Source organism: Diadema antillarum, unplaced genomic scaffold (genome assembly GCF_040938485.1).
Source record: "Diadema antillarum isolate AM-2024a unplaced genomic scaffold, OU_Dant_1.0 seq00000041_RagTag, whole genome shotgun sequence".
In the NCBI taxonomy this organism is placed as follows: domain Eukaryota; kingdom Metazoa; phylum Echinodermata; class Echinoidea; order Diadematoida; family Diadematidae; genus Diadema; species Diadema antillarum.
Genome location: NW_027271153.1, coordinates 1,437,501 through 1,463,818, shown reverse-complemented (window position 1 = coordinate 1,463,818; position 26,318 = coordinate 1,437,501). Strand labels below are relative to the sequence as shown.

The 26,318-nt window shown below is 40.3% G+C and overlaps 1 protein-coding gene across 1 annotated transcript in view; it reads right to left on the bottom strand.

The window, feature by feature from the left end:
• The window catches only part of LOC139725434 (calcium uniporter protein, mitochondrial-like), an 80,285-nt gene that overhangs the window by 40,657 nt on the left and 13,310 nt on the right, over positions 1-26,318 (bottom strand). The window contains exon 2 of the mRNA XM_071636509.1: positions 11,924-11,990. Coding sequence (XP_071492610.1) covers positions 11,924-11,990 — 67 coding nt within the window. The remainder of the gene's footprint in view (positions 1-11,923; positions 11,991-26,318) is intronic.

Sequence of the window (26,318 nt, the reverse complement as noted above, 5' to 3'; positions counted from 1 at the left end):
TAGCAGTCATAAGCACAATGAAATAGTTAAGTTTAATTACAAAACAGCAAAGTTGTAGTACACCAACTATAAATACAAATATATCATCTACTAGACTTTCGTCTGTGCAGTAATGAATCCTACAAGGCATCCTTTATACCACACAAAAGTTACAGTACTGTATGTGATTTGCCATCATCTCAGAATGTCTTAAAGGGAAATTCCAGACCAATTACTAGTAAGTTTGAACAGAAAGAGTAAAATTTTAAATAACATTTATATTTTGAGAATTTGCTCAAAATCATATTAACATCGAGGTATAAACAACATTCACTAAATTTTGTAGGACAGTTTTTTGGAATTGACATGAATATGTAAATGAGTGAGCTGATGTCATTATCTCACAATTTTCCATTCATTGTGTTAAAATTACTAAAATTCAATCTTTCTGGTATAAAAGTGAAAAACATGTTATCCCTGGCTGAATGAATTTGAAATAGTAATCAGTCAGATTTATTACGATTTGAGACATGATTGCATTGGGGGAAAAAATTAGATTTCAAGATTTTATATACCGTATACCAATTATACAGCAAGTTGTGAGGCGATTACATCATAATTTACTATTTGCATATATTCATATTGACTGTTCAGATAAAGGTATACTATTAGTTGAAATGAGGATTCAGCTTTTGACTTTTTTTGTGAGATACTTTGAAACCACTTTATGAATATAAATGTAAACAGATCATACCATTCAAATCAGAATTCATGGTTTAATTAAGGAAAATCAGTTTTGGAATGGCAGAGGTATCCAAAAACGAGTACACCGTTGTAAAACAAAGCAATCCTACTAAAGGGTGGGTCCCACCTTTTATTAGCATCAATTTGTCAGGATATCTCAGCCATTTCAATTCCAATTTCATCAAAGAAATCCTCTTAGAATTATATGATCTTTCATATTTCACAGGGGGTTTCTTACTATCTCACAAAGAAAAGTTGGAAACCTGAATTCCCATCTTAACCAAAACATTACCATACCTTTGAAGAGCTATTTGGTAAACTTTTTCAGAACATCCTTAATTTCTATTGAACTGAGATCGAATTTTCACTGTAAATATGCTGGTAACATTTGACTCCAATGTTTCTTTTCACACTAGCCATTAACTGGTCTTGAATACCCCTTTTATGTTACGCAAACACAATTTTAGCATTGCGAGCTTTCATTAACGTAACATACTTTGCTTGACTGTTCACACACACACACTGGTCTGTACACATCAAAGAGCCACAACTTATTATGTTGCTGACCAAATTTTGCCTATTTTTCTCTAAAGGCTTTCTATATTGTCAGCTATAGTTCCCTAGTTCCTTGAAGGACAATTTAGCCACGGAGGACTCCTTCAATTGTACGATTACCACTGATGGCAATGCTGCAAACAATGTCAATGGCATTTTAACATAGCAAACATCACAGGGTTAAGTCACAGGTGTGAAATGTACATCCCTGGTAAAGGTTATACATGTAGGCAAATCACAGCTCCTCTAAACATGACTACAGATAGGAAATTGGGAAATAATGACCTTTATGGACAATATGTGGCCTATATACAAAGGTTTATAGCTCACTGCACATCGTCGGCTGAGACCTAGAAGAGCTTTATTGCAATTTGGGGCCGGGCATTGAGTTTTTGTATCATGTAGTAGAGCTCAATCCCCTCTGCAATATAGTATCAATTTTAAATCATTTTCATTTTCAGTTAAATGCTAAATCAAGACCACAAGGGCACTATTTTACCCTATATTTGGGATAATGCTTATAAATCTATGGACTTTTGATTAAATAAACTTCATGAGAATTAATTGTTTCACTTTTAGTTTTGCTCAAAAGCAATGGTGCAGTTCTGGTTCTCAGCTGGCATCAAGAACTATCATGATAGAGTCAAGTTTAGTGGCCTTCATCAAGCAAAAGCTCCAAACCACCCACAGCCACTTGAGAGCATTTTACTCTACTTCATACACCTCCTCATCTTAGCTACTGAGTGAACAATTAATCTGAAGAAAAAACAAACAAACAAAAGTAATACTAGGGAACAGAGTTCTGTTACATTTGACAATATCCATACATGTGACATAATGTCAAGGTGATGTAGAGCTAGACCTACATGTACATGTACAACATGCAGGTACCTAACCTCGACAACATGTTCTTCAGTCATCTCTGACATAAGGAAAATGTGAGGCTTCAAAAACTTGTGTTTTTTTTCTGTTGTTTTGTGTTATAAGTCTTCATTGCTATTGTTGTTGTTTGTTGTTGCTTGTTTTTTCAATTGAAGTCTCTGGAGAGTATTCGTAAAATGAAACGTTCCGGAAGAGCAGGAAGCCAGGCCCCCGCTGAAGACGGAACTTGCTTGAAGGAGGATTATTCGCACTCTTGCAGCTGAATGCTGGCCATATATTCATGCAATCTCGGAATGGAACAGCACAAGAAAAGAATATTGTATGGCATTTTGCATTTGCGCTGTGCAGCCACTATGATGCTGCTATGCATTATCAGTTCAGGGTGTCACCACAATCTGACATCTAGAATTGCATGTCTACCACCATGGCTACATGAATCTTGCCCTCACTGATGATGTTATACCAGTACTTTCTCCTACCTACATCCGCTACAAGCATATACATTAACATACTAGTGTCATTTAAGAATGCTCTATCATTTTCAAATGACAAACAGACAGAGAAAGATTGACGAAAAAAAGGCTACACATTTTTTACACGAATGTGCATCATATACAAAGGAGAGGGATATATAGACTGAAAAATATATCTTATAAAGAAAATATGCTGAGGATCTTAAGTTGAATGTACATTATGCATTCTTTGGAAGGGAAGACAACAGGAAAGAGAGGAAGAAAGAAAGCTTATTATGCAATGAAACATTTCACTTGAATTCATCACGCTTTTTTTCTTTGAAGAGAAGGGGAGAGAGATGGAGAGACACTGAAAATAGTTAAGTTTCCTAAAACAAAATACTGAAGAGTTTAAAGGGTGTGTACAGTTCTGGTCGAGGCGAGGATTTAGCTTTTAACGTTTTGTGAGATATTCAGAAACCACTCTATGAGATGACAAATAGCATGTAATTCTAAGGGGTATCAAAAGTTTATTTGATGAAAATCGGTTTTGAAGTGGCCGAGATATCGAGAAACAAGGTGAAACAAAGAGATAATAATAAAGTTGTGGCCTGTAGTCTTTTATTATTATCACTTCTTTGGATATCTCAGCCATTTGAAAACCAATTTTCATCAAACAAACGTTGAATCCTTTTTAAAATTACATGCTCTTTCGTATTTCAAAAGAGGTTTCTCATTATCTCACTTAGGAATATAAAAAACATGAATCCCCACCTCAACCAGTACTGTACAGCCCCTTTAACTTGCATATCATTTATGAATAGTATAAGTATATATTACACTAAAGAGAGAGGGAGATAGAGTGAAAGCTTGCAATGACAATGTGCTGAACTGTTAAACTTAAAGGACAAGTTCACCTTTATAAACATAAGGATTGAGAGAATGTAGCAATATTAGTAGAACACATCATTGAAAGTTTGAGGAAAATCAGACAATCCGTTCAAAAGTTATGAATTTTTAAAATTTTTGTGCAGCAACCGCTGGATGAGAAGACTACTGCAGTGTATGAATAACTTGCGTACAACAATATAAGGAAAATATAAAGAGAGTTTCACAAAATTCCATCTTTTGAAAAAAGTACACATTCCCCTGACTCGTTACCGACAAATGTTATGGGCAATATTATTCCCCCTGCCTTTACAAAGAGGCAAGTCAAGAGCTCTTTTATTATGCGAAAAAAAGTGAAAATATGTTGAATTTTCTTTTACATTTTCTTTATACTGTTGTACGCATATGACTCACAAGCTGTAGTAGTCTCCTCATCCAGCGGTTCCAACACAAAAATTTAAAAAATTCATAACTTTTGCATCGATTGTCCAATTTTCCTAAAACTTTCACTGATATCTTCTACTAATATTGTTGCATTCTCTCAATCCTCATGTTTATGAAGGTGAACTTGTCCTTTAAGTATACATTATTTCAAAAAGAGAGATAATTGGAAGGGTATTATGATGTGAGAAAGTTTTCTATGAGAACAAAGTGGTGAAATGTGTGTTTTTCTCTTTTGTGCTGCCAAAGACGGAGTGTTTATTGATAAACTTTGTTACATTAGAACTCTCATCTCTGCAAATGTACATGTATATCATATTCAATCACATTTAAACACAAATCCCGCACAACAGATCTGACATACATACACTTACTAGTATTTGAAGGAAACCAAGTGCAAATACATGTGGATTGAGTGAAAGCAATATTATAGTAGAACACACCAGTAAAAGTTTGAGGAAAATTGGAGATTTGATTCAACGGTTATGAATTTCTAAAGTTCCAGTGCTGTCATCAGTGGATAAGGAGCTTACATTGTACTACCCTTCATGATGTCATTACGAACAACAATATAAAGAAAATATAAAGAAAATTTGATATATTTTCACTTTTCTACCATAATGGAGCAGCACTTGACTTACCTCTTTCAGAAAGCATGGGGAGTATCACTACCTTTACCACGAGACAATAACAAGTCGATGTAATGTGTACTTTATGAAAAATGAAATATAACGGAATTCTCCTTATATTTCCTTTGTTGTCCATAACAATGTCATGAAGTGTAATAGTCTCCTTATCCAGCGATGACAGCACCGAAACTTTAAAGCTGAAAGGGGATGGCTAGTAACTGATCAGTGGGAATCAGTGGGAATGCTGGAGGATGATTGTTCCAATCCTTGTGGGATTCATTTACGAGTACATTATCTATTGTTGTGTGAAAATTATTTGCTTCAGAATGGTCTCATATTCAAGTAATGTGCAGTTTAATGTTTCCAGGTTTAAGTAGCGTGCCTGGTCAGTGACTGGGCATTAATCTGCACATTACTTGAATATGAGACCGTTCTGAAGCAAATAATTTTCACACAACAGTAGATATATAATGTACTCTTAAATGAATCCCACAAGGATTGGAACAATCATCCCTCAGCATTCCCACTGATTACCACTGATCGGTTACTAGCCATCCCCTTTAATAACTTTTGAATCGATTGTTCCATTTTCCTACAACGTTCACATATGTTGTTCTACTACAATAATATTGCTGCTTTCACTCAATCCACATATATATATATTGGGCTAATGATACCTACATGTATTAATGCATACATTCAGAGATTTGTACAATAAAGCATAAATGAATGAGCTTTCAAACATGCTGGGTCTACACCATGTACATTATGTACTTCCTAATGCTTCCCATTAAACCCCAATATGGTTACACCTTCCACACTCGCTGCATAATAAATCTCATTATCACTGTTTATGATGAGGCAATCACTATATCCCACAGAGAGATGTCCCATTTGTGTTCATATTGGAGCATCTAAATTGGAAAACCCACACAATCAGCTCGGGTCATTTCCCACGCATTGAGCCCAGAATGGGTCTGAATGGATCTTCCCAGGCATGACATTTTTTACGGCGCCACATCAAGGATTTCTAATCTCAACTGGGCCGAGGTGTTGGATCGTTCACTTTTATTTTTTTGAACGCATTGGAAGGTGACTACTTCTAACTAGGGAGGTGGAATATCTCTCTTCCACCTCCCTGTTCTAACCAAACAACATATGTCATATTAGCCTTATTCTATGGGTTGGTAGTTTATGGATAACTATGCTCGAGTTTCATGTTATCAAGTGTATTGTTTAGATCAAAACTCACATTTTTCTTTATCTTTTCCCAAACTCACTTACTCTGGAGAGGTTGAACTGAACAACTGAAAAAAAAAAAGTTTCTATATCTACATCTAGTATATATTAAATGGGTAAGTCAAATACCGGTTAGGGATTGGCTAAACACAGTCACGTGGTGGAGGCACATTGGTTATGTTCACCCATGGGCAGAATATTTTTGTAATGTTCTCTCATGGGAAAACATTTTCATGTAACAAATGCCAAACGATGCCAAACGATTGAACGATCATGACCGATTATTGTAATGCGCATGAAAGTGTGATTTGAAGGGCCCGCACACAGTGAATTTGGCTCTGGGTGCGCGAGCGATCAAGTGCGTTGTGCTGGTGATTGACGTTGACGTATTTGACTAACCCATATTATATAACAGATGATGACTTTTGTTGTCGGGAACATGTACCAAACGTTCCACCCTCAGGGTTTGAAATGCGGTTTCGGGAGGCTATAAGTCCCTCCATAGCATTTCAAACCCTTCGGGTGGAACATTCAGTATGTTTCCTCCCCCGCCAGTCATCATCTATATAATGTTTTTTTAAAGCTTCCACTTCAAAGGGTGGTGGGAGATTATGTTTTCAGGTTGTCTGTTTGCTGTACATTCATCAGTGATATCTTGTTAACTAGGCCCTACTGCAATTCAAGAAATATTACTCAGTTGGTTTCCTTAGAACCTGGCCCAGATATGGTTTCCCACATACAAATGTGCAAATGTAATAAAATTGAAGTTCAAAAAAAAAAAAAAAAAATTCCTCAAGGTCAAAGGTCACTGAACTTTTGCTAGACAGTTATTTTTCAGCTGTGACTATCTATGAATGTTAATTAGTCATATGATTTAGCAGGAAGGGTAAAAATCAATAAGTTTCAGTGAAATGATAGTGATTAAAGCTCAAAGGTCAAGGTCAAAGGTCACTTTACTTACATACTTGTGTAAATAGAGCCATTTCCAGTCTTTCATAACATACTGCGATGATTTAGAGTAAGTTGCTAGACACTGGTAGAAATATATTGACAATCAACATCAACACAAAAGTTATGAAGGGTCAAATGTCAACATCAAACGTCACTGCACCCTGTTTAGCAATGTCCTTATTTCAGCCATAACTTCAGATAGGAACGCCTACTAGTATGTTAAGAAAGAATTTTATAAAAAGGATAGAAATATATCTACCCCCGCCTGGAATGATGGAGTGAGAGGTCAAAGTTCAAGTTCAAATGGCATTAAAAAAAAAAAAAAAACTATGCTATTAAAAATGTCGTATTCCGGGCATAAATTCTACTAAGTATATGCCCAATATTGTCATTTGGTGTGATGGATAGAAATAAACTCACTGACATAAATCTTAACTTCAGTTGACGGCAGATACAGATACTGCATGAGAAGTGGAAGTATCGACTTGAAAGTGGACTGTACGTAGCAGTCAAATTGTTCTTGCTTATTTTCAGGGAAGGGATGTGTGAGCTTTCTCTAGATGTGCATTTTCAAGTATGTTCTCTTTTCATGAAACACACAAGCAAATGAATTCATTTCCATGCATTGCATAATGACAAAATTTCAAAGAATAAGTGGATACAAGTTAAATAGACAACTGCTAGTACATTTTTATAAACATGTCAGTACATACATGTACACACCAAAATAGGATTATTAATTTTAGTATGTTGCTAGATTTTTACGAATAATGGTGCAGATAAGTTCAGCAGATGAATACTGTATATGCCATATATTTTGCAAGTCTAAATTTTTGCGAATCGGGAATTCCCGACGATTTCGCGAGTGGTTAAATTAGCGATCGTGGAGTCCTGAAGTGAACAGAGAAAATAGTACACGCGTATCTCACATTAACATTTGGTGTAATGGATAGAAATAATTTTTAAGTAATTTACAAATTTTACAAGCTATGTTTTTCTGGTGAATTCCTCTTTTCCATGTAGAGTTATAAATCAAGATTGTATTGCTTACTTGTTTATTTATCAAAACCATGGAGTTGATATCATTATAATGATTGTATTCATGCTTTGTTGAAACTCATGTGATTCAAAGTTCCTTTAAATATTATGTACTCATGTCAGCGTTATGTATATTACTTTGTATTACTTTATATGGAAATAAAATCATTTTGAATTGAATTGAATTGAATTGAACATCAGGATCAGAGTCAATGTTCTTGCGTGTCTTTAATTTCGCAAATAGCACCTGACTCGCGAAATTCACGAAAATAAAAACCTCGCGAAATATTCAGCATTTATGTACATGTATGTCCAACAGAGTACAATACAATGCCATTTGAATTATGTTCAGGGAAGCACAATGACATTTTGATATGGACCTTTTGCAGTGCTAAATTTGATGCATTGCAGCCAATGGGACAAGTTTCAACCATACGGCATAAATATCTCTCTGACACCCATCACCACAACATGTAAATTGGGAACTGGATTGTCTTTCTACCTACAAGGGAATTTGAGCACCCGGACAGCTCTGAGTACTTCACTGAGAAATAGCAGAAGATTGTAATTGACTGTTTCCTAGAAGGAAGAAAAAAATACACAGAATATTACCTGGTATATATTGTGATCTGTTTTCCCCTGTGTATGCCTGGGGATATGTAAAATTACTTTGTGGATTGGTGTGTCTGGTATCCTCATCCCATAGTAACGTGGAAATCAATTAAAAAAAAAATCAGTTTAATCTTCAGCTTAATCTGTTCGAAAGAAACAGCGGAGACATTTGATACAATATGAAGAGTTTTAAAGCAAACAGCTTCACCTCTACGATACAATAACTGGGTTCACACAAAAAAAGAGAGATATAAAATGAAATATCTGTTAAGTTGTCACATACGCTACCTGGCCTGTTTCCCATCGAATACTTTGACCTTTTTCATATAGAAAATAGTGTTATTTGTTTGGAACATTGTTGTCATGATCTAGTCAATTCTGCATTCAAAGTTTAATTTACTGGGATGGGAAATGGGCTTTGACTTTATTGTTATATTCAAAATGGCATGATGTCATTGAAGACATGGTTTTTGTGTAATGTGGTCGAAGAATTTTCTTCAACTTTAGGGAGTTAGGAAGGAGCTCAAGTTCAACGTAAGTTCAGTTGAAGCAAAGTTGGCCGATAATAGAAGTTGCTGCTAATATGTAATGGACAAAGGCTGTGAAGTGTTTTTGCACTGTGGAAGAATAGATCATAAAAACGCAAAACATGAAAATGCCCTTATTCCAGTACGAGCAGAGAAACGTGACGGAAATCACGAGCACATGCACTGTCTCATGGCAGATGCGCAGCCGGTCTTGCGTCATCTTCGTGCTCCAACTCCAAGACGGCGACCACGCGTTAACAACTCCTTCCGACACGAAGCTTGGAAATGTGATCGACCAGGAGAGCATATGGGAGGGTGTTTGCAGTGTGCAACGTAAGCCCAGTGCACTCTCCCTGACTCACGTCGCGGACGTATGCGACACGCATGCACAGGTATAGTGTGGGATTTGTGTTGCTGGTTGCCATTGGCCATGAAAGTGAGAGGCCCCTTACCCCGTTTGTCATCGCTGCACGGGAGCCCCTCGAAAAGTAAAATGACTCCACTGACATTATGTAGCCCATCCCTGTTAAAGTAAAAGTCTACTGCATGTCAATATTGACTTGGATAAAGACTCTCCCGTGCAAGTAGGCATGTGCAAAAAAGGCATAACAAAATCACTTCTTTTTACAAAAATTTTGTCAGTCATTCAGCAGATATAGCTCTCCTCAACTTCATAGCATCACAAGTGCTTGATCATTGAAAGTCTGGTAATCTCAAGTGAAGAATTAATGCCATTTCTTCCTCTCCAATTTATGTCATAAGGATGTTATCCTCTAGGGAAATCTTTTAAGGCCACGATGCCATACATTACCTTGTCAAATTTCTTTGTGTGGCTACGACCAATAAAACTTATCCGTAAAAATACCACATGAAAATCTAAAATTCTGTAATTTTCTCACGCTTAGTCCACCTTTGAGGTATCTTTAATAATAATAAAACAGGGTACTTACAATGCACCAATTCCATCCACATGACTAATGTGTTTAAGGCACAGTGAGAAAGTAAGTATTATGAATTACAAAACTCATTATACTCACATGTAAAATGTATATGAAAGTAAGTAAAAGAATGGAACAGTAATAACGAAAAAATCACGCTATTCGTTCATTTCACCGCTCTGTTTGCTTGATTTTTTTTTCTTTCATTATCAAAATCCACTCGAACGTGACGTGGATGTTGCCTTAAAAATCACAAACTACCAGCACAAAATCGCCGCCAAGGATGGTGGAACGTTGGATTGTGAGAAATGAGGGAGTCAAACGACAATGAACTCATTGAATGAGGACGAACATGCAGATGTCATGGTCACACGACCATCGCAGTGTCCCGACAGTGATGAAACACTCGTTCAGCCAGTATGAGCTTCCTAACTTGTCCCATTTGGATCAGATTTCTCACCCAGTCGACAGTTCTGATTGACTCTCTTTTCACTCAAAACAGCGTTCTCTTTGAGGTAAAATTCAACCTTGAGCTAGCAGATCATTCATGTACAAAGCTATTATTACGATCTCTACGCACATGAGCTCATTATGGCATGAAATGGTGAGTCATTCCACCAATAGGAATGTCTTTGGATTTCATTCATGGGAAACCATTATGATCACAGCCTCATCCCTAAACTCACTCCCCCCCCACCCCCCGCCACCCCTGCCCCCCACCCCCATAAAATGACATTCCAAAATCATGGATGTACATACTCGAGCAGGATTCGAACCTACGACCTCCTGATCACCGGACAGGCATCATCTCCACTAGACCACCGAGCTTTCACCCGACAGCAAGTGTTGGTTCTAATCCTTATAGCATGCAGCGGGTACTGCGTAATTATTCAAATTCATGAGTATGTACGCCCATGATTTTTTTATCTTTATCATGGCTACTACTAAAAACACTGATCAATTCAGTGCTTATTTACATTGATGTCGGGCAATTTGTCAATCAGTTGCAAAGTGTACATAATCTCTGTATATTTAGTGGAAATAATCATAATGATAATAGCAACAACAGAAGTTATGATATCAATACCATACGGCTGTAGCTTGCAATGTAAGAAAACTTAACAAGGAAAGAAAAAAAGCATATCAAACACACAAGGCAATGATCTCTGATGCACTTGACACACGATTCAATCAAACTACATGTGAGGTTTTTGATCTGAGCCTCCTGTCTCAGTGAAAGAGAATTGCGCTATACATCCAAGGCTATAACATTGATTACCTGCAAAGGAATCCAAGGTTCATAGCGCGCACGCATTAAGGACGTTATGAATGTCATATGATGCCAATCAAGCTAATCAGAGAGCATGTTTTGTTTTGTTTTTAAATACAGCACTACCAGTGTTCATAGGTGTGTGTGTGTGTGTGTGTGTGTGTGTGTGTGTGTGTGTGTGTGTGTGTGTTTATAATGAGCTAGATGAAAAGAAGAGACTACAGTGGATTATTAGCATCCAAGAACTTTTCATGACTGCGCAAAATTTTTCATGTGTCACACACCTTTTTCAGGGTTTTGGACAAACAACCCTGGAGAAGATGCGTTAACACACTGGAATTTTTTTTTTTTTCATCTTTCGTGTACTGGAACTAACATGTGGAATAAAATCCTCATCATTTTAAACATTGATATAATGACAGTTTTAAAGTCAAGTGCAATATACACAAATTGAGAATATCTTGCAAGTTTTACAGACACTTAATAGTGAGACGCTGAATCTACACGGGTCTAGAAGTGGGCTTACTGTAAAAGTGGAAATTTTTGCAGTGCTGAAATTTTCGCGCATCTCGCGCAACCAGAAACTATCACGAAAATAAAAGCACGCGAATAGTTTTGCTAGCCGTTTGTTCCTCTGCGTGCTGTCTTGATTCCGCGGAATTAAAAACACACTAAACTCTTCTTACCCGGCCAAGCGCAAAAAATTAGTTGCGCAAAAAATTAGTCGCGCAAAAATATCCACTTTTACAGTATTGCATTTAGAACGCAATGTACTGACCTTGTCCGCTGCCAGATGAAAAGGCCGCTATGCTCTGTCTCCATGCTGGACATATGACACAGGATTCCTAGAAAGACACAGAAGAGGCACATACGTAGACAATGAACTATTAATGCAAGACTGGATTTATCACTCGAGGCCAACATTTAGATTTACTGTCAATAACACACAAAAGGACTATCGTAAATTTGATATTTTGAACATAGTTCAGGGAATGTCATATTCTTTGTTTACATACATGTAGGCAATCAATGCATCCAGCAAAAAGTTTACTGTCATGCCACATATTTTGCATAGTTTTATTTTTCACAAATTTCATCTGTTGGGAGCTATTCATGAATATAACAACTGTACACAAAAAACACCAACTCTGATCCCGACATAAATGCAACATGCACACATGCATTTCTCAGTACATTACTGTACTCCAGTTGCAAAATTGTCTGGAAGTCCAAATAACAAAAAAAAAAAAAGAATAACAACAAAATGGAAATTAGACTCGCTGAGTATTTGGCATATATACAGTATACAGAGGAAAAAAAAACAAAAGAATAGGAAGAAAACACACAGTCAAGAAATAGCAGGAAGTTCATCGAAACTTTATCATTCACTTCCTGATTTTGAAGAGTTCAGGTCATTAACACATTTGATATATGAGATGTCTAGTTTTAACAGCAAATTGCAGTGGACTCCCATTATAATGAAGTCCTCGGGATTGGCAGTTTTCTTTTGTTACACTGAAATTTTGCAATAACTGAACAATTAAACGATGGAAATGCATAGAACAGATAATGTTTTGCGGCCTGAATTTTTACTTCATTGTAACCGGAATTTCGTAATAACCGTGTTCATTATAACGGGAGTGCACTGTATAAATGAAAAGCCACACGAATTTGCAGTGGTTCCTGGTTGGTAACTATAAAAGGCTCGGAGGTCAAGGTAGTATTTATTTCCTGGTGTACGAATTCAATGACCGAAACCACATTCATATAACATAGCTACACTCAAAATGCTAGTTATATATCTCTTGTACTTTTTAAGAAAGAAAATCTCAATCAATGTGAGTTTTTACCCTCTGTCAAATGTCTGGCAGTAAATCTACATCCTTAATTTGCTGTTTTGCACTCAATATTCTTAACAGGCAGGGCTCAATATTAATGGTGGCCCATTTAGTGGCCTGGGGCTACTGAAAATTGGTGTCAGGCCTACAAATTTATCTTTTGGTGGCCCAGTCAGGAAAATTAGATAAGATTCAAAATGGATTGCTGCTTTTGCTTTAATTCCGGGTCACTTCATATCTTTCTCAGGCCATCAGAATTTCATATTTAGAGATTATCGTGGCCCATGGCTACCAGACGAAAGGGGAAGTGTCGAGCCCTGTAATAGGCATAGACTTCAATCTTTTACGATTTCTTTTGTGTAATTCACCTGTTTTACTCTCTTTACTTTGGTTAATTTCAGTAAGGCAAAAAAAAAAATCTTGCTTCTGTTTTCTACCCCCCCCCCCCCCCCCCCCCCCCCATGAGCATGAGTTGTAGTAGGAACTACACTTCTATACAACAGCAAGGATACAGGAGGAGCATGTTTATCTAACTTGTCACTCATACAGACCATACTCCATGTGGTTTAGATCTCTGGGATTACGTTCATTAACCACCAGGCCATCTGGTACTCATACGACTAACAAGCAATACTTCCTGAGCACACTTTGGATCACTTCAGCCGCCACTAGAACACACCTGTTCAACTTCCGCAACAATACAAATAATGTTCTCTGCAAAAACCATAATAAAACGTCAGCTAGATCACTACATGCCTAAAATTAAATATGAGGTAATTGATATAGATAAATCTAAATCCTTTTCAACAAATTACATTGGTATTCATGTATGCTGGAGAGGAGACACAAAGTGAAATAGGTTGCAGTAACAACGATAGACATAGACGAGTGCATTTTACAAGTATTAACCCCAAGAACAGCACTTCTGACATAGAATGTTCTCAGGTTCTCCATAAAATTGGGACTCATGGAGCATGCACTTTGAAATTCCAACAATTACAGAATCAGATAGCAAATACAACAACTGCTGGCATGAAAATGGTTAGATTTCTGTCGTAATTTTATGAGTGTATTGATCATCCATAATATCAGTCATGGATAATGTACAATTTGTATGATTCAGGTTTATTGTAGCGGTATTGCTGTGGGAGAAGGAATATGATGGAACTGAAAAGTGAACAACTGTAGCAGTTGCATCTGTCTTCCAAAGTAGATAAACTGTTTTGGATAGAGATGATTTATGAGGGAAAGCAATTTCAGGAAGAAAGTGACATTTTGAAAGATAATGGCACTTATTCCATCTACATGGTTAATGGCGCAGAGTAAATCCTGCAGACTTACGCGGAATCACAAAAATCTCACAAAGACTGCAAATAGTTGCTGCAAACCGTAGACATTGTAAAACTACTGTAACGCGACCGTTATTTATGTTCGTATCAGGGATAGCTCTTCTTACAAGACACGTCACTCCACAATTAGGAATCGATTGAACACCAATTTAACTCATCAATGTGGTTTAATACATAGAGTAATGATAATGGAGCCAGTAAGCAATTACAAGCTTTTCTTATAACATCACAACATATATTAAGAAACTTCTTGTATCACCGGCATGTCAAACTATACTAAGCTCATAGTGTACTAGTGTATAAAACAGTTTTGGCCACTTCACAGGCCTCTAGCGGTTCATGTGTCAAGTTTAAATGCTCAGAATCGTGAACGTGCATTTGTTTGTGCACTTTAACTTAATATTTCATCCATTGAGGGTACTACAGGATCATTTTATACACAAATTTTGGGTGACATATAACATGACAGAAATCAATATCCGATATTTCCACGCAGAGGATTATTGCAGTCCTTTGGAACTCTTTTTCCTGTATCTTACACAATACCGTCAGGTCCCAAATGTGTTTGACTACTCCCACAACGTACAATCCATATACTACAAGAATCTCAGAAGGGATATGACATTAACCTCACTTGTCTACATTTATATACATTATACTACACATTTGTATAGTACAACGGGGCTCATACACAATAACCAGTGATCATGTAATATAATTATAAGGCACATATGACTCACATTCTCATAGAGAGTCCTCCACAGTCCACGCGGCAGATTTCTGTACTATATCGCCGATGACTAGTGTCAAACATAAAGCTCTCCTCACCGCGGGACCGGTTCAGTGCTGGGGATCCAATGACACAAGATTCACGCGACTGGTGGCACTCTGCGACCATACACCAATGCACTTTCACTTGGGTTGATTAGCTCCGGTAAACAGTACAAACACAGTCATAGATAGCCATCCATGAAGCTGATACTTTCCATTTCCATTAACTGCGATTCCGAAGTAGGACACAATTTCCAACGCACAGCAAGCAGGATACAAATGGTGAAGACGATAACGTGATGTGCCCACATATCTTTCACACATATGATGATTTGAAACGAGTATAGCGAAAGAGAGCAAGGTGATTTTTTAGTCTCAGGTCTGAACGGCGTTTATATACAAGCGATGTCGTCCGAGGTAGTTTCTCCTTCCTTCGCCAGTTCACAAACCAAGCAGGTCGGTAATCACAAATAAACCACCAGAAACTATACAGTACAGGTATAATAATGACATATTTACAGGTCGAAGCCACTAGTATACTCCTTTCAAACAGAACCACCCCACATTTCTTGCACTGACATGCTGCCTCACTGGTACCAGAATTGAGAGAGAGAGTCTCGATATTTTACATCTGCTATATATTCTCCAGCCCCAGTGGTCTCCATCCCCTTTTCCCCCTAAATTTTCCAAGAAAGACATAAAAGATAACAACACAGCACTCTGCACTGCCCTCCACCAGTAGAGCGATGACCACAAAGATAAACAGGAAGGAAGATAAGAGACAGGGGCTTTAACCACAACTCAGGCAGGGGATGGGGAGAGGGCTAGTCCTACTGCTACGAAAACAAATCATTACTGTTTTAAATGGATGTAACACTGCTGAACTACAAAATATGCTCACTTATATACACTATATACAACAATGTTGCAAGAAATTTCATAGAGAGGTCTACAAGAACAAGTATAGAAATATATTGTATGCATGCTGCTGCATTGGCTGTCTGATCAGAATTGTATCGGTATTTCCAACACTAACTTAGCTATCGACAGACTTATTTTCTCAAACAATGTGAATGCAAAGGGGACATACTCCTTGGAGGGTACAACCATATATAACCCTTCTTTATTACTGTGTTACATCACCCCCTCCTCAAATTTATGCGTCCTCGCATAAGTTCTTCAAACCTCATCAAAGTAACAACAAAAGTAGAATTAACAATCATATTCTGTTATCACCTACTCATGTATTCCCAACCTCGCAGGTGGGGCGGCATTCCTACGAGGACGTTGAAAGATTTCTTTGACTTGGGTCTCTTTATCAACCCCTCCTTCATCACATTTGCTTGTGGAGTCATCTGCCCCTGTGTCAGTTTTGGTCCCCGCCCCCTCAGGAACCTCACCAATTTCCCCATGCACAGGCGCAGTTGGGTGTGCAGATTGTCCCCCATCAGCTTCATTCTTTTGCTGATTGTTACTTTCTGTCTCAAGGGTGAGAGATGTCTCATGGTCTGCCCTGTTAGGGACATTTACAGTCCCATCCCTTCCTGCGTTTTCCCCACGGCTGATTCCCCCCAAAGAGCGTAGGACATCCTGAAACCAGCCTGGCGCTTGTCCCTCATATTTCTTGAGTCTGTTGAAGTGCACGATCTGGGGTTTCTTCCGTTGCCCTGCTTTGACACGGTAGATGGAGTCATTGATCCTCTTCATGACAATGGCCGGGCCTACCCATGGTCGATGGAGTTTGTGGGATAAGCCTTGCTTTACCACGGGGTAGTGGATCATGACGCAGTCTCCTCTGTCATATGTCTGAGTTGAAGCCCTACGGTCAGCATAACGTTTCTGGTGAGCACTTGAACATTTCAGATGCTGGCGGGCGGCAACATGGATTTGCTGTAGCCTCTCCTCCAAAGTATCCACAAACTCCGGGTAGCTGTCAGCATCACCAAGCTCTCTGACTGGGAGCAGCATGTCCAAAGGTGTCTTCACTGGTCTCCCAAACACCATTTCAGCAGGACTGTAACCGGTTGATTCATGTACTGCTGAGTTGTATGCCATGCAGAGGTATGGTAGCCAAGCATCCCAGTCTTTTTGCGTTGGGGTCACTACGAGGGAGAGCATGTTTTCCAAGGTCCGGTTAAACCGCTCCACCATACCATCCGATTGTGGATGGTATGCTGTGGTCCTCGTCTTGTGGATCTTTAGTAGGCGGCACATTTCCTGGAACACAGCCGATTCAAACTGCCGTCCTTGATCTGAGTGGATTTCGTCCGGCACCCCCATCTTGCAGATGTACTGCTCTACTAGGACCTTGGCAATGGTGGTTGCCTCTTGATTGCGAATGGCAACTGCATCTGTCCACTTGGTGAAATAGTCACAAATGACTAGGATGTACTTCTTGCCAGCTGTTGTTGTTGGCAAAGGGCCCAGAATGTCTAGAGCGATCCTCTGGAATGGTTCTCCCGATTGGTACTGTCTCATTTGGGCCACTTTCCTCGGTTGGGGGTTCTGCTTGGTGGCACATGTGGAGCATTCCCTACACCACTTGTCCACATCTCGCATCATTCCACTCCAGTAGAATCTCTCTCTCAGCCTGGCAATCGTCTTCTTAGTCCGCAGGTGGCCTGACAGGGGATGACTGTGCCCAACTGCCAATACCTTCCGCTTCATCTCTTTGGGCACAAGCAACTGCCATTTATTGTGGTCTCCTGAAGGGGATTCGAAGAGCCGGTAGATTACCCCCTCCTTGAGGTGAAGGCTATCCCACTGGGACCAATAGGCTCTCAGTATCCTGCTTCCACCCGCCACTTCCTCCCATGATGGTCGCGTACCCTTCTCTTTGGCTTGAACAAGAGGACCGATGTCGGGGTCTTGAAGTTGACACTCCCGGAGCTCACCAGTAGACCACTGCATTGCCGTTACATCTTCTTGACATTCGGCAGGCCCTTCTTCTGATGCCAGTGCCCTGACTTTGTGACAGGAGCACTGCAGGGGCATCTGGTTTGGGTGTTCATCCTCAAGCACCTTTTGCTCCTTCTCTTCCTGCCTCCTGCAATAGGCACAATCTTGGCATGGCCTTCTTGACAAGCCATCGGCATTGCTGTGTACTCTTCCTGCCCTGTGTTCGATTGTATAGTTGTAGGTTCCCAGTAACTCGATCCATCTGGCTACTTGCCCCTCCGGATTTTTGAAGCTAGTCAGCCACCTGAGAGCACTATGGTCAGTCCGCACAATGAAATGTTGGCCATAGAGGAAGTGGTGGAACGCTTTGACTGCAAGGACGACAGCCAACAGCTCTTTCCGGGTAACACAGTAGCGACGCTCTGCCTTCCCCAAAGTTTTGCTGTAGTAGCCAATGACCCGTTCCTTTCCATCCTGTAATTGTGATAGCACCGCACCGACGCCTGTATCACTGGCATCTGTGTCGAGGATGAAAGGATCACCTCGTGTTGGATAGCTCAAGATGGGAGCATGAAGAAGCCTTGTTTTCAGTTCTCTGAATGCCACCTCACAGTCTTCCTTCCACTGAAAAGGGGTGTTGGATTCTGTCAGTCTATGAAGGGGCTTTGCAATGGTGCTAAACCCCTCAATAAAGCGACGGTAGTATCCACAAAGGCCCAGGAAACTGCGTACATCTGTGACAGTCTTTGGCGTCGGCCAGTCTTGAACTGCTTTGACCTTTTCAGGATCAGTTTGTATGCCACTCTCTGATACAACATGACCCAAGAAGGCAACTTGCTTCCTAAAAAGTTTGCACTTCTTAGGTGACAACTTGAGTCCAGCCGTTTGAAGACGTTGGAATACCTGATCGAGTCGTTGAATGTGCTGTTCGAATGACCGCCCATGGACTATGACATCATCAAGGTACACCAGGCAACTCTCCCACTGCATTCCACTAAGGACTTGATCCATGAGCCTCTCAAATGTGGCTGGGGCATTGCATAGCCCAAACGGCATCACATTAAACTGGAACAAGCCACGATGGGTAGCGAAGGCTGTCTTTGGTTTGGCTGCATGGTCCATCTCGATCTGCCAATATCCACTGGCAAGGTCAAGGGTGGAAAAGATCGTGGCCCCGCCTAGCATCTCAAGGGTATCGTCGATCCTCGGCAGTGGATAAGAATCCTTGACCGTGACCTCGTTCAGTTTCTGATAGTCAACACAGAAACGGAGGCTTCCATCCTTTTTCTGCACGAGGACAATCGGAGATGACCAAGGGCTGCAGGAGGGTTCAATTATTCCAGCCATTAGCATCTTGTCTATTTCTGCACTGGCTTCATCCTGTTTATGGAAGGGAAGTCGCCTCGCTGCCTGTCTGATCGGGGGATGTGGTCCAGTGTCGATATGGTGCTGGGTAACCTTGGTCCTCCCAAGATCCTGTGAATCACAGGCAAATATGCCTTGCCATTTTGCAAGCATCGTGGCAACCAACCCCTTCTGCACATCAGTCAGCTCCTGTGTCGCATCCTTGTAGAGTTCCTCCAGGTGGGCAGGAACAGACTCGCCTTGATCACTGCTGTTCTCTGCGTTGCCAAGCTTGGATATAGTATGGACACCTTCACAAGTCCCTACAGTTGTGTTCTTGTAAATGGTTACCGCATCCTTTGCAAGATTAGCGACTCTGACAGGTACCGCTCCCGCTTGGGCCACTACCAGACTACGAGCTACTAACAGTCCTTTCCTCTCCAGGAAAGATTCAGCTGGCTGAACTAGCCCTAGCTCGCCCTGGCACTCCGTTTGCAAGTCTTTGACTTTCCCTGGTAGGATCATCTCGGACATAGCAGGTACTTCTACTGTTTCAGCCAGAACTATCCTGCAGTGAAAGTCAGGCGTGGTCTTCTCAGAACTCCTTTGTGGATCGAGGGATACCTGGCCCAGTCCTACATCGATCGAACACCGCTGCCTCCTGAGGAAGTCTAACCCCAAGATGCAGTCAGGGCCAATGTCTGCAACCCAGAATGCATGGGAGAGTGCATGTTCGCCAATTTCCAATTCTACCTTTACTTTGCCCAGAACCGGTACACTGCTTTCGTCGGCAAGAATCATCCTGGATTCTGCGTCTGTTAGTGCTATTCCATTTCCTTCGGCAAACCGCCTAAATACTGCAGCTTGTAGAATGGATACATTGGCGCCTGTATCAATGAGACAAGTTATGTCTTCTCCATGCACCCTCCCATGCAAGTATATTCCATCACTGGACATCCCTGCTATCTCCTTGTGTAGTGCAACTCGTATGGGCCAGGAGTTTATCACTGTCGGCTGTCGACCCGTCCATCCGACGCTTTCTCGTTTCCCTCCTGTTGGGTTGAGAGAAATTTTGGGCAATTCCTCTTTAAATGTCCAATATCCTTGCAGAAGTAGCATCGTCTTTGACTTCCTGATTGATTGTCCTGGTTGGTTTGGTTTACCCTTGCATGGAGGTTGTTTACTTGAGTTTGCAACCTTTGTACAGTCGCCTGAAGGCCAGTCAGGGCTTCTCTGTGACCTGACATCCCGTCGGCCACAGCCTTGCTTACCTCTTCTGCGAGGGTCTGAGTTTGTGGAGCATCTCTCCCTTGGACTGCACGTACTCTCCGTCCTTGGAATCCTCGCTGTTTCTCTGCCAGGTGGAAGGCTTCCACCTCAAGAGCAGCTTTCAAGGCATCATCTACCGTCTTGGGTGCCATCTGGTACACAGCCAGGCGGATATCTGGATCGTCAAGAGCATCCAGAAAGTGATCTTTTGCCAGGAAGTTCAAGACCTCAGGGGGAGCAGATGGGTAAGCTCGTCGGGACAGCTTTCTGATCTCATGGGCCAGCTCGGGGAGCGTTTCATCCCTTTTTCGCACCCGGTTTTTCAACTGGATACGGAAAACCTCCATCTGGTGCTCTGGACTGAACCGCCTTGACAAAGCTCTGGCCAGCTGATGGTAGTCCTTCCGCTCACGACAATCTAAATCGGTCAACACAGCCTGTGCTTCTCCTTTAAGGCTTGCCGCAAGACACATGGCCATCACAGGGAGGCTCCATTGATGGAGCTCTGCAATCACTTCGAACTGGACTCGATAGTCATCCCACGACGTTGACCCATCAAACGGACCAGGACGTATACCAGAGACGCCGTCGACATGTGCAGCAATGCCACTATGTCCTGGTAGATCTGGCCTTGCAAACGCCTCTTGCCGTCTGTTATGTTCCCACGTAATTGGCTTGAAGGAAGCAGAAGTTGCCGCCTCATTCTGTTGAAAATTGGTCGCCCTGCGCCAGGCTGTTCCAGATCTGTCCATCAGCTCTGGGAGAAATGGGTTGTTAGGGGACATGGGAACTGGCTTAACAAATGGCTGCGTAGAGGTGACCCTTGATCTAATCATACCATGGTCGGAGCCATCCCCCTGGACACAGGCTCCCAGATTACCTAGCAACTCAGATGAGGGTGCAAATGGGTTAGGGCTGCTAGTGCATTCATCAACAATATGCCACCCCTCTGACCCCCCTTCAATGCCAGGACTTCCATCCAGTGTTGCACTGTGTCTCAAGGACATTATCACGTACCTACTCTTACCACTATGACAAAATAGTGCTCCAAAAGGTGCCTCGTAGCGAGCTATCCCACCGCTGCCACCAATGTAACGCGACCGTTATTTATGTTCGTATCAGGGATAGCTCTTCTTACAAGACACGTCACTCCACAATTAGGAATCGATTGAACACCAATTTAACTCATCAATGTGGTTTAATACATAGAGTAATGATAATGGAGCCAGTAAGCAATTACAAGCTTTTCTTATAACATCACAACATATATTAAGAAACTTCTTGTATCACCGGCATGTCGAACTATACTAAGCTCATAGTGTACTAGTGTATAAAACAGTTTTGGCCACTTCACAGGCCTCTAGCGGTTCATGTGTCAAGTTTAAATGCTCAGAATCGTGAACGTGCATTTGTTTGTGCACTTTAACTTAATATTTCATCCATTGAGGGTACTACAGGATCATTTTATACACAAATTTTGGGTGACATATAACATGACAGAAATCAATATCCGATATTTCCACGCAGAGGATTATTGCAGTCCTTTGGAACTCTTTTTCCTGTATCTTACACAATACCGTCAGGTCCCAAATGTGTTTGACTACTCCCACAACGTACAATCCATATACTACAAGAATCTCAGAAGGGATATGACATTAACCTCACTTGTCTACATTTATATACATTATACTACACATTTGTATAGTACAACGGGGCTCATACACAATAACCAGTGATCATGTAATATAATTATAAGGCACATATGACTCACATTCTCATAGAGAGTCCTCCACAGTCCACGCGGCAGATTTCTGTACTATATCGCCGATGACTAGTGTCAAACATAAAGCTCTCCTCACCGCGGGACCGGTTCAGTGCTGGGGATCCAATGACACAAGATTCACGCGACTGGTGGCACTCTGCGACCATACACCAATGCACTTTCACTTGGGTTGATTAGCTCCGGTAAACAGTACAAACACAGTCATAGATAGCCATCCATGAAGCTGATACTTTCCATTTCCATTAACTGCGATTCCGAAGTAGGACACAATTTCCAACGCACAGCAAGCAGGATACAAATGGTGAAGACGATATAACGTGATGTGCCCACATATCTTTCACACATATGATGATTTGAAACGAGTATAGCGAAAGAGAGCAAGGTGATTTTTTAGTCTCAGGTCTGAACGGCGTTTATATACAAGCGATGTCGTCCGAGGTAGTTTCTCCTTCCTTCGCCAGTTCACAAACCAAGCAGGTCGGTAATCACAAATAAACCACCAGAAACTATACAGTACAGGTATAATAATGACATATTTACAGGTCGAAGCCACTAGTTATATACTCCTTTCAAACAGAACCACCCCACATTTCTTGCACTGACATGCTGCCTCACTGGTACCAGAATTGAGAGAGAGAGTCTCGATATTTTACATCTGCTATATATTCTCCAGCCCCAGTGGTCTCCATCCCCTTTTCCCCCTAAATTTTCCAAGAAAGACATAAAAGATAACAACACAGCACTCTGCACTGCCCTCCACCAGTAGAGCGATGACCACAAAGATAAACAGGAAGGAAGATAAGAGACAGGGGCTTTAACCACAACTCAGGCAGGGGATGGGGAGAGGGCTAGTCCTACTGCTACGAAAACAAATCATTACTGTTTTAAATGGATGTAACACTGCTGAACTACAAAATATGCTCACTTATATACACTATATACAACAATGTTGCAAGAAATTTCATAGAGAGGTCTACAAGAACAAGTATAGAAATATATTGTATGCATGCTGCTGCATTGGCTGTCTGATCAGAATTGTATCGGTATTTCCAACACTAACTTAGCTATCGACAGACTTATTTTCTCAAACAATGTGAATGCAAAGGGGACATACTCCTTGGAGGGTACAACCATATATAACCCTTCTTTATTACTGTGTTACACTACCAACAAAGATATACAGTAGGTATGTGGGACGAGCTACATGATACTGAAACTATTTCTAAAAGGGGCATAGTAATCACGTCTTTTGGGATTGTCATAATTGCAATTAATTCACTTATATTTGCTTTTGCTTCTTGTCCTTAGTGCATGCTATCAAGTGCTTCCTCTCGAGATGAGCGAGTATTGATTTTTTTGAGTGGTTAAATCTCAAGATGAGAGAATGAGAGTTCATCATATCATTTTCGCTGGTGGTTGGTTTCCCAGAGGCCAAACACAAAATTATGGTGCTAAGAATACCTTTGACATTTTCACTTGGCGCAAGAATGCAAGAGGCAGCTCAGACTTTTGGGCAAGCAATGTGCATTGTTCGCAATGAGCCTACCACGATCATCCCGTCACATGTTAGACCCAAAGCAAGCTAACACAATTTTATTCAGTATGACGCCGACGGTCCCAGGCAAAACATGATCTGAAACCCTCTCGACCTAATTCTTCCAAACTCCATGCACCATTGGCACAACACACACAAAAAAAAGAAAGAAATCACACCTATTTCATTTTATTGCATATCATATGTCTGCTCACTAGCCAGCCAGCATCTTTTGATGATTGTTACTTCAGATTTTGGTTACATAATTCATAAAGATCTCCTCAGCACCATCGTTAGAAATTGCTGGTACATAATGTATGATGTACAGTACTGTATGTTATGTCTGGAGGAGGGCTAAATTGTAGTTAGAGTATTTGATAAAGCTAAATTTAGTTTGTTTTAGACACTCTTTTTTCCTCCAGAGCTCATCTTGATAACAACTAAACGCAGTAAAAAGACAAGTAATGTGCACCATACCTGTAGTCAGCTCAGAGTGATCTTTTTAGTTCATATTTCTATTCAAAATTTACATTTCCACATTTTACACAGGGAAATCCATCACTTTACAAGAATCTATACATGCAGACTGCAGACTGACATATTGCAAATTTAGTTTTCTAGTTACAATGCTTGACCCTTATTTTAGACTTGGTAGTTTAAGATAAAATACACATCAGGAATCTTAAAGGGATGGTACAGTATTGGTGAAGATGAAAATTGGGCTTTAACTTTTTTGCGAGATACCAAGAAAACACTTATGAAATAATACTGAGCATACCATTTTAAGAGGAATTCAAAGTTTATTTGATGAAAATTGGGTTTGGAATAGCTGAAACATCCAAAAACAAAGTAAAACAAAATGATCGTAATAAAATGTGGGTCCCACACTTTATTAGGATGGCTCTGTTTTGGATATCTCAGCCATTTCAAAATCAATTTTCATCATATAAATGTTGAAATCCTCATGGAATTACATGCTCTTTCATATTTCATAAGAGATTTCTCACTATCTCACCAAAAAATGATAAAAACCTGAAGTTAAGTCTCAACCAAAACTATATGATCCCTTTAATGACCTACTTGTTGGGTTTTCATCTTAATCTTTTTAAAACTTTCCTGCATGGAATACTGTTTCGCTTCTCTTTTCACACTGAATCTTGTGTGCAAATGTCACTTTTCCTCCAAATCGCACGGCCATGTTGTGAATTAAATAACTCTCTTGCCTGAAGTTCTAATAGTTGTGCTGTGAAGGTTGAAATCGATGAATGTAAAAATGCATCCAATCATCCCATGCAGGTGAACAATTTGTGCTCCATTTCTTCCTACCCCACATGCTAGAGTTGGATGGGGCTACATTGTAGCTACTCTATCTACGACTATGGTCTGCTTTTACAATACATCTTGCTCTTATGGTCGGCAGATTCCAGAGAGAGTTGGAGTCTGGGTGCAATATTTGGTTGAAGATGATATGCTCTCATAAACCTACAAACACAAGAGTTGGGAAGGGGACTCTTACACCAAATAAGATCATCTTAAACGATGTAAAACCTCTCCACAAACATCTTCCTCTGTACATTTACTATGAATATCACCCACTTTATAATCAAAGTTGTTCATGGGTTACACACAATTACTATAAATATATAGAATGCATAAAACATGCAAGAATCACTGGCAGATTTATTCTTTAAGAAAGCCTGCTTTTAGTAAATTTCCAAACGGAAGACCTGTTAGGGTCTCCATTTCCCATTTTCATATTCAAGGCATGCATTCATCACAGTACAAACCTGCAGATTAATAATTCCCTCGACATGTCAGTCACAGCAAAGAATACTACAGTCTACTATATCAACAAACAAATGTTTGTTGACACATTTGCTGCACTTCCTGTGAGCTATTAAACCACACTACATGGAGAGATACAGCAACACAACTAGCAACACGGTAGCTCATTTCACTTCTTTCTTTCTCATTTCTACACAGCTGCCTGAATATAAAAGCAAACCTCACTTTTCTGCATCCTTCCCTAATAGCTGTGCAAGTAGCAAGTATTGATTTCTTGTATATATGCCGACATCTCTCGCAGACGACGCTTCCACCGCCGCTGCCACCGGTAATGGAATGATGAACACCGACAGCCGAGCCAGCCGGTATCCAATCAATCAATTACTTGAAGTGCGCATTGCACATGTCATGCGCTATCGAGCTCCAACACCGCCTCGGTGCCATGCTTGTCATAATTAATATATTGATAGTCATGCAGTAGTACATATATATATTAAAGCCTATCGTAAAGCGTCTTCCGTCTTATTTTGTGTGCAAAATCACCACAAATTGAAAGCCAGCACAACAAGGGAAGTGACACTGCATGACTCTCACACAGAATT